The 9,359-nt window shown below is 56.4% G+C and overlaps 1 protein-coding gene across 1 annotated transcript; it reads right to left on the reverse strand.

Annotated features, from left to right (window-relative positions):
* Nucleotides 1-216: 216 nt before the first annotated feature.
* SHOX (SHOX homeobox) lies at nt 217-8,149 on the reverse strand. The gene is made up of 5 exons (XM_031596039.2): nt 7,820-8,149; nt 5,346-5,554; nt 1,353-1,410; nt 1,184-1,272; nt 217-619 (listed from the first exon to the last, which is right to left on the reverse strand). The coding sequence occupies exons 1-5, from the start codon at nt 8,091-8,093 to the stop codon at nt 374-376; spliced, it is 876 nt and encodes a 291-aa protein (XP_031451899.1). The 5' UTR covers nt 8,094-8,149; the 3' UTR covers nt 217-373.
* Between the last annotated feature and the right edge of the window lie 1,210 nt (nt 8,150-9,359).

The following is a 9,359-nucleotide window of genomic DNA, read 5'->3' on the forward strand; positions in this document are numbered from 1 at the left end:
GTCTCTGGGTTGCGTGGGGTGCCGGGGGCGGTGCGCGGCCGGAGAGGGATGCGGGGCCGCGAAAGTCCTCTCTGGGAAAGCGGCGGGACGGAGCTGCCGGGAAGAGCTGGAGAGTAGGGTTGGGAAGGGGGAAAGACATCGAAAATAAAAACGAAGGAAAGGGGAAAAAAAAAAAAAAGAGAGAGAAAGAGAGAGAGAGAGAGAAAAGAAAAGAAAAACCGGAAAACCGGAGAGCGGGGCGGCAGGGCGGCCCGCAGCGCAGCTCTCCCCGCGGCCGAAGGCGCTGCTGACGGGAGCGGGGCTGCCTTGCGGAGCTCCTGGACCGCGGTGCTAGCCGGAAAGGAGAGGCGTGAGGCCGAGAGGCCGGAGCGTGTCAGAGCCCCAGGGCCTCGGCGTGCTTGCGGGCCTTCAGCCGCAGGTCGGCGATGCTGGAGTTCTTGCTGTTGCTCTTGGCGGCTGCGGCCACCACGGCGGCGGCGGAGGCGGACTCCGCCAGGGAGGCGATGGGCAGCCCGAAGGGCGGCGGTGGGAACATCAGGTAGGGAGCGTGGGCCGCCAGGTGCGGGTGCAGGTGCGGGTGCGCGTGGGCCACGCCCTCCAGCTGCAGCTGAGCCTGGACCTGGGCGGCACGGAGACACCGCGTCAGCACCGTGTGTGTGTGTGTCCCCAACCCTCCCTCCTTCTTCCCATCCCCTCTCCGTGTTAACCCCAGTGCTGAAAGCTGAGTTGGACGTTTTCTCTCTCTTTTCTCAGGGACGCCCCTTTGTAACCCCACACACGGTAGGACGGTGATTGCCTCGGAACCCTTCCGACGTGTGAGAACGCGCGGTGTTGGCACAGAGATTTCAGCTCCGCGGAGGGGTGTAGGAGCGTGAGTGGGGGGCGGGGGGTGGTGAGAAGTAGTTTATTTATGTATTTAATTATATGGCTCCAAATATGGCTTTTCAAAATCAATACAATTAATCTGTCAGCCTCCACGTGCCTGCGAGAAGCAGGAGGTGGCCGTGGGTCCCTCCGGGCCCGAAGAATCGATTCGCCATCCATTGAGCGAAATAGTGGAAGCGCTCGGCTCCAGGGGGGTTGTGCGCTGAGCTGCGTGTGTCATACGTGCCCTCCCCCCGTACGTGGGGCTTGGGAGCGTGGCGAGAGATGGGGGGACAGGCAGTGAGAGCGGGGCTGCTACCTGTTGGAAAGGCATCCTCAGGGCTCCCATATTGACGTACGGGGCTACTCTGCAGGCGTCTAAGTGGCTGGCGGTGCCCAAGATCACACCTGTGGGCACAGACGAGGCCGGTGAGCGTCGAAGGGACCCTGCACGCCCCCCAGCGTCCCCCCGGCTGGCCCCTGCCCACCTTTGTGCATCTGGTTCTCCTGCTTTCGGCACTTGGCTCTCCTGTTCTGGAACCAGACCTGCGAAAAGAAAATGCAAACAAACAAAACAAACAAACAAAAAAAAAAAAGGAAAAAAGAAATTGGGGGTAGACGAGGCAGTTGCTAAGAAAGCGGATTAACTGCGGGGCTGAGGCCGGAGGGAGAGGCTCAGAGCAGCTCCGCTCAGCTCCGTCCCCGGGGGCAGAGCCCAGCCCCGAGACTCTCGGCGTGCTGTGGAGGGCCCGGGGGTACCTCGCTTTTTTTTTTTGGGGGGGGGGGGGTCTCCCAACAGGAACTGAGCCCGGAAGCCCCCTCACAGTGTGGGGGGCCGGCAGCCGCCGCTTGCACCTAGTTCCCCGTTACTGTCGCCGTGCCACCCGGCTGCAGCGGGGCCCCCGCTGACACAGCTCGCCGTGACCCCCCGCGGTCCGGCTGCCTTCCCTATCACACCTCATCAGTCCGGAGCAGCCAAAGCCCACTTGAGCGACGGGACAGACCGTTCCCCCGGGGCTGGGAAGGCTGGGGACCTCCGAGGACAAGCGAGATACAGAACGGGAACAAAGGGCCGAGTCACTCCCAAACGTAGGGAGGAAAAAAACGCGCTTCTGTGGACTTCTGAGCAGACACTGCGACGTCTCCCATACAGGGTACACAGCAGCGCTGTACCCTTGCCGAGAGACGCCCGTAAGCAAGCAGTCCTCCCTGCCTCCAACAGCCTCCTTTCTAGAGCACTCCTAACGCCCATCCCTTCACCCATCACCGTGCCCCTTTGAGGGACTCGGAGTGGCGGCTCTCCCCATTGGCACCGTCAGAGACACAGAGCAGAAAGCACCGCAGAGCCCCATCCTCACACAAAATCTGCCGATTGTGGACAAACATTGACTTTCACCGCTGATAAAATCTTGTCGCTAAGTAAACACCTCCAACCTTTGATGTTCTCGCACTTGCCAAGAGATCATACGGTTAATTAATACTAACTGCACTTCCTACATCAAATTTTGCCTCCAAGCTTTCTTCAATTGCCTTAATGATGGTCATTTACAACGGAGTAATTAGTGCAAAGAAAGGCTTCCAAAGGCATTAATTACCTCGGGTACCTCAGTGATTTTCTTAAGCAGGAATCGGCCCTCTCTCCTTTCCAGCACCGTTTCTCCTACCTAGAGAGGGGGCGGGCGGACGGAGGGGGCTCTGCCCGCTCCCGTTCCCATTCCCTGTTCCGTTCTCATTCCCATTCCGGGTGCAGCCGCCTCGCAGCGCTCCCGGCTCCGCGCAGGGCACGGGGCTGCGCTCGCTCCGCAGACGCGCAAATCTCAGCGACGCGCAGCGCCGCTCCATTTTTTACCGAGGTTTGCATACAAGAAAGCAAAGTATCACCGCACGGTCGCGACAATAATGCGTTTTTTACAGTTGTAAATCCTTGCAGGAAATCTCCTTGCGTGTGTTCCCCCCAACCTCCGCCCCGGCCTCCCTCCCCCCCCCCCCCCCCCCCCCCCCAGTCCCCGCTCTCGCTGCCTCGCCGAAGAAGTATAAATTGTCAGGAGGAATTTAAGCAGCGTTTAAACAACTTCTTCTGCAAATCGGAACATCTTTCAAGCAGAAATTGTATTTAAATCTGGAAAACGAAGTGCCCTTTCCCTTTAGCTATGAAAAAATAAGGTTATGAGGTATAAAAGTGATGAATTAGCCGCCGCGTTAAGCGATAATAAATCAGGCTCGGTGTGATTCGCGATCAATTCCAATTAGTCATGAATATGCTAAGTAAAGCGCAGTACACTGTTTTAGACAGTTATTTCTTCATTAAGGATCACTCAGTGATTTCTTTCACAAATGCTCTAATCTGATTTCCTTTTGATTTCCATTAGAGACAGTGAATAATGACATTTAATTTAGCCCTGCACCATAAACCCAAAGATATTTGTTGTAATTGAATTACTGCCTGCTCCTCACTACGGTCTCATAACTTTCAATTATAACCCTGACAGCTGGCTGATATGAGTTTCCAGTACAACACTAAAAATAAAAGGTTAATAAGGACTAGCTACCATAGGAGCTCCAATTTATTTACAGCAAATTTCCACGCTAAATTGAAACTATATCCTTTAACAGCAAGGGACAGGCGCTTCAGAGAGGAATTAGAGAACAGTTCTGAAAATATTACGAAAATCTTTCCCTTTCCCCTCCCTTTCTGCTTTTTTACCACTTCCATCTCCTGATGGATACCACGCTCTGTTTATTTCTTAATTAATTATCCATCTCTCCTCTTTTCCCTCTTGATATTTCTTTCCTTTCTAGCGTTATTTTCATTCACGAGAACATCCTTTTAATATACATATATATATATTGTCTTTCTCATAGCCTGAACCAGCGTTGCCTTTTTTTCCTCCCTCTCTCTCTCTCTCTCTTTTTTTTCTTTTGGTGCTGTTTGAAGCTCTGCGAGCACTCGAAGCACCAATTTCCCTGCAACTCTGCACATCCTGTTAAGGTGCTGCTCAGTAATAAAGTACTTGAAAGAAAGAGTGCAGAATTCAATTACAAGTAATTTATTTTTATAGAAACAGTACATCAAGGCCTCGGAAAGATATTACAGAGCCCAAGTAAGAAGATCTGGGAAGATGACATAAGAGTTGATGTCCCCTTCAGCAAAAGTTTAATCTTTTCATTAATTTATATGGTGTGCTGAGATCAATCTTCCGGGAGGGCGCCGGCCGGCAGCGCTCAGCACCCCACGATCCCCCGCACGCTCAGCAGCCGCTCACACCGGGGAAACACGGGCTGAGGTGGGGGGGGGGGGTTGCGGGAGGGGGAACGAAGATCCTCCAAAAGCCAAAGCGTGAACGCAAACCGCCCGGCTTCGCTACTGAATTCGGGACATGCCTCCAGGAGGCGGCTGTTAAAGCGAGGCGGCCGCTTGTCACACAGAGGGGGGTGCGGGAGGAGCAGTCCCTGCCCACGGGCTCCCAGCGGGGCCTTAGGGACGGGAAAAGCAGCGGCCCGCTCCCCCGCAGGGCTCGAGCTGCGACGGGTGCCTACGGCACCTCTGGGACCCTGCTCGATGTCCTTAGAAACGCGCATCCCCTGCTCCCGGGGTGGTTCGTTCGTTCGGAGGGTACGGGTGGGAACTTTTTGGGGGTTTGAGGTTGGGTCTCTGAGCACCGAGTTCTGGCTTAGCGAGGCGGTGTCCCTCACGGAGCCACAGGTTGGTGCCATTAATTATTCCTGGGGTTCTGGGTTTGATTACGAAACCTCTGTTGTGGAGACGCACTCCCTCCTTGCCGTCAGCTTTGGGGAGGGGGTGTATTTCCCTCGTACCCAGCCGGGAACCGAGCTAAAAACAATCGTTGCCGAGGACAGAGCCCCCGAGGCTGGCGGCCCCGACGGCCCCAGAAGGCGCAGCACCCGGACCTGTTGGCAGAGCTTAGGGGGCTAATTGGTGTTTAGCTGCGTCCGGAGGGGGGAAGGGGGGACTCGGCAGATGGGTGCCATGCATTCATACGCTGCGTGAGGCGGAGGGGCACCTTCCCCCCGCCCCGCTAATCCCGTCCCCGAGCACCCGGCCCCGCGCACGGCGATTATGGTCGGAGCTTTTTTTTTTTTTTTTTTTTTTTTTCCTAACGGCCCCATGAAAGGAAGCGGGGGAAGAAATGAGGATTAAGAGAGAGTTAATGACGCGTTTGCAAGGGAAAGTAGGATGACAAATGAAATAATAATAATAATAAAACCAATCGCGCAGTTCCTAGAGACACATCGTCACCACCACTCCCCCAGTCAATAACGATAATAATAATTGTTTAAAAAATCATTAAATCGCGTTCCTAGGCAATGAAAGGAGCGAGTAGCTGCCCTCGGGCAGGGCAGGGTGTCAGGACGGTACAGCACTCGTCTCCTCCGCCTCCCGCTCGGGACGGAGCGGACACCGCGCTGGGATACGCCGGCAGCGAGCAGTGACGCTTCCAGACATAGAGCCTTTCTCTTACCTGCACCCTAGCTTCAGACAGTCCCAGCCTCTGGCTTAGTTCCTCCCGCATGAAGGCATCCGGGTAGTGAGTCTCATCAAAAAGTCTTTCCAGCTCGTTCAGCTGCTCTAGTGTGAAATTGGTTCTGCTTCTCCTTTGTTTCAGCTTGGTCTGGCCGTCCTCGTCCTCCGACTTCACGTCCTCCCGCTTCTCCTTGCACTCATAGATCCCTGCGGGAGGAGATAACAACACTGAGCCCCTCGGCACCGCTCCGCTCTCCCCCCTCCCTCTCCGATCCCCACCTGCGGGGACCCCGCCGGGCGCCGGCTGCCGAGCAGCGCTGGGCCGGGTCGGGCCGCGCCGTCGGGGCTGGGCCGGGGGCCGCCGGCGGACTGAACACGGCCGATTCCCGACAGAAAATCGAGATATTCGCTTCTGTACATATACTTAATTTCCCTTTGCTTTCTTGAGGCCCTGCTATCTCGCGGTGGTGAAATGGGATTTCTGCTTTCCTCTTTTCTCCCGAAGTAAACTGGGCTGTGTAAGCAGCTCCCCGCCGCTATCACGGTGAAGCCACGATGGAACTGTTCGCCTCGTAACGAAACTTTCCATGGGCTGACACCGGAACCCTTTCCCCCTTACCACCTCCCTTTCCCCCCACTCGGCACGGCGTGAGCAAAGGGCTCAGGGCTGGAAGTATCCCCAGATCCTCCAAACACTCCCTCCTTATCCGCAGAGAGGCTTTATTTCCCTCTTTCCTCCTTACTCTCCTCAGTGCCGGGAGGCCTAAAGCCCTTATAAACTGGACTAACGGGAAGGTAAGCGGTGCTGGGGGGGGAGGGAGTGCCCGGGACCCCCCTGCCCCGCGAGTTCCAGGTCGGGGCCGTTTTTCTTCACCAAGTGCGTACGTTTTATACATACACACAGATAATAAATACACACATACATATGTACACACATCCGTATACACTCACATACATATACATGTACATATCTACAAGCCCATAAGATTAGAGCACAGAGAAATTCAGATGACCGACTGCACAGCGTCACTTCATTGACCTTCACAGACTGTCCCGAGCCGTGTCTGTGCTGAAGCAGATCTAGCACCGGGCTGAGAGCTCTGCCTTCACTTCTGCCCGTCCGCTCCCCGCACAGCTCTGGGAAGGGTCCGGCCAGGAGGTGTCGGCTGCTCAGGGTGCATTTGAACCCCTGTCAGGAGCCGGGATACGGACCCAGCAAATGCCGACAGCGAGAACGGGCCGCTCCCAAGAGCTGTGTCTCCTTTCGGAGATACGGGTCTACAGCACATCCGCACTGGCTATAAAATATTAACAACACTGAAGTCACACGCAGGAATCAGTTGAAATCCGACTGCAACCTGGCGTGAATTTAAGCTGTCACAGGCACCTCCGTGCGCTCCAACTCCTCCCTTCCATCCCCACCCCCGGCCCCTCGCCATAGATGAGATTAGCTAAACACACAGCCAGGATTTCGATACACGAGGAAAAGGGGCAGTAGCAGGGAGATTTATTTTTTCACTCGTTCTCTTTTCTTTCTTTCTGTTTTTTATTTCTCCTTTTTATTTTTTTCTCCTTTTTTATTTTTCTCTTTCTCTCTCTCTCTCTCTCTCTTTTTTTTTTTGTTTGTTTGTTTATTTATTTACTTGTTTGTTTGCTTATTAAGATTTTTTTTTTCCCCCTGCTGTATCCCGGTCTCATTTCCCAACCCTCTCCCTCTCAGTAATTCCGCTGAGGGCTCCCTGTGCCGCGCAGCCCCGCTCCCGATCCCGGCAGTGCTTTGCGGGTACCGGCTGTGGCCGAAATGGGGGACGTGGGGCTGAGCCCATCGCTTCCAAGGTGGAAAAGGGAAGGGTACGAAACCAACGCTGGGCCTGCATATTAAACTGCCTTTCACCCCGTGTTCTACTAAACGAGATCAAACAGAAGGAAGAGGCTGAGAGGCCTCTCGCTGTTCCCCACCTATAAACCGCTTTTGTTGCCCCTCTGCCGGCAGCTCCCGGGCGGGCCCACCTGTCCCACCACCCGGAGACACTTTCTCAACTTTCTATCCCCCCCCTCCTCACACACACACTCCCTTTTTAATTCTCTCCCTACGAGCGTGGCCATGATTTCAGCTCGGAAACCGCCTTTAATGTCAATTCCTTCCCGAAACGCGGGACCGCCGCGTCCCCCCGGCCCGGCCCGGTTCAGGTGATGAGCGGGGGGCATTCGGGATGCGGAGCTCTCCCCGCACCGCAGCGCACCGACTGCTCGGAAGCACTGAACCCCGCGGGCGCGCTTCGCCCGCACCGATCCGCGCGGATGGGCGAAATGCCCCGTGCGAGGGGTCGGGGGAGGCCCGAAGTTGCGGCTCTCTCCGCACGGTGCCGTGCGCGGTGCGCGGACGTACGCTGCGGTGCTCGGGGAGGGGGGGTCGGGCCCACCGAGCTGGGGTTTCGAGGGCCGGGAGCGGGCGGGGGGCCCCGCTCTTACCTTCCGCCGTCCTGCCCGCGGCAAACTCCTTCAGCTTGTCCTTGTCGCTTTCTACGTGGTCCTTGAAAAGGTGCACGGGGCAATGATTGCTGCCCTCGGTCATGTCCGGCAGCGCCGAATCGGAGTTCCCAAGCTCCCTGGAGCGAGCCAACCCACTCTCCAAAACTTCCCGATACGTGATGGTCTCCTTCTTGTTGCCGCCGCCGCCGCCGCCGCCGCTCTCTTTGCTTTTCTGGTCGAAAGATTTGGATACAAAAGCCGTGAGTTCTTCCATGGCTGCCCGCGCTGCTATCCACACGGATCCCCCGGCCTCGGCCGCGCTCCCCGCACGCAGCGTGCGGCGGAAGATGGGCTGTGCGGGGTGAGCTCACTCCCGCTGTTATTTATGCCTTTCAATTTGAGATCACACTATTTATACATGGCCACCTCCGCCCAGCCCCCCGCTCCCCGTCTGCAGCAATTACCGCCCGCTCCGTGGTCGCGGGCGGACTCCCAGCAGCGATCTCCCCCACCTCAGGCCAGCAATTGGCTTTCTTCTCGTTTCATCACCGCTTGGCATCTCCGCACCTTGATTTAGGGAGGCGAAAGGGAAAAAGAGGGAGAGAGGAGCGGGAGGGAGGGGGGGACGGAGAGAAACCCCAAACCCCCCCATCCGTCTGCGGGAAGGGGAAAGCGATCGCCCGTCTCCGAGCGGAACCGGACCGAGCCCGGCGGCGGCTGCGCTCCCGCGGCCACGGGAGCGAGACGAACAGAAAAACATTGTTCAATAAAAAGAAGGTAACGAATAAAAAAGCTGCCGAGGTGCTTTTGTCGCGCTCTTTGGGAATGCCGCCGGATACAGCGTAATTCAATGGTCAACACCGCAACCGGCCGGGCACAACGCTGCCGTGCGCTGGGGGTGCGCGGGCCAAGAGCGGTACGTGGGGTCGGGGGGAGCGAGAACGGAGGTGAGGGGGGGGGGAGCGGACACGGCGCGGTCCGTCGTGTGGTGTCAATGTCAGCGCGATGCGCGGAGGTGCCGCTGCGGGAAACGCGTGTGTGTGGCTGCGGAGCTGTCCTGCTGCGTGCGTGCGGGGCGGTGTGTTAGCACGGGAGTTCGTACACGGCAAATGGAGCGCGACATCGTCTGCCTCTCTCCTTTTTTTTTTTTTATTTTTTTTGCCTCCCTTTCTCTCTCTCTCTCTTTTTTTTTAATTTTTTTTTTTTTAAATATCTTTTTTTTTTTTTTTTTTTTTTTTTTTTTTTTTTTTTTTTTACGGCACCCACCCCTCCGGCTTTAAGCACGGATCCGGTTCGCTTTCGGGATTCTGCCCTAGCTCCGTTCGGTGCCAACGTCCCCTGGCCCCGGAGCAGCCCCACGCCGCCGCCCCGCGCTGCCCGTTGCGGAGGTTCCGGCCCGAGCGCGGAACCTCGTCCTTTTTCGGGGAGAGAGCTGGGAATGAGCGCAGCGTTAAAGCCCCACTGATACGCGTAATGAATCCGAAGGAACCCGCGGCAGCAGAGTTAACACCTCCGCGGGAGGAGGGGGGAAATAATCGAG

The sequence above is a fragment of the Phasianus colchicus genome, chromosome 1 (genome assembly GCF_987193195.1).
Source record: "Phasianus colchicus chromosome 1, bPhaCol1.hap1.1, whole genome shotgun sequence".
NCBI classification, from domain to species: domain Eukaryota; kingdom Metazoa; phylum Chordata; class Aves; order Galliformes; family Phasianidae; genus Phasianus; species Phasianus colchicus.

What these genes read in the sequence shown, in the direction of transcription:
- SHOX (XM_031596039.2), bottom strand. Translation starts at nt 8,093, where the DNA reads ATGGAAGAACTCACGGCTTTTGTATCCAAATCTTTCGACCAGAAAAGC. An exon ending in CGCGGGCAGGACGGCGGAAG is followed by an intron (nt 5,555 to 7,819) that starts GTAAGAGCGGGG and finishes CTCCTCCCGCAG; the next exon opens with GGATCTATGAGTGCAAGGAG. An exon ending in GGAGAACCAGATGCACAAAG is followed by an intron (nt 1,273 to 1,352) that starts GTGGGCAGGGGC and finishes CTGTGCCCACAG; the next exon opens with GTGTGATCTTGGGCACCGCC.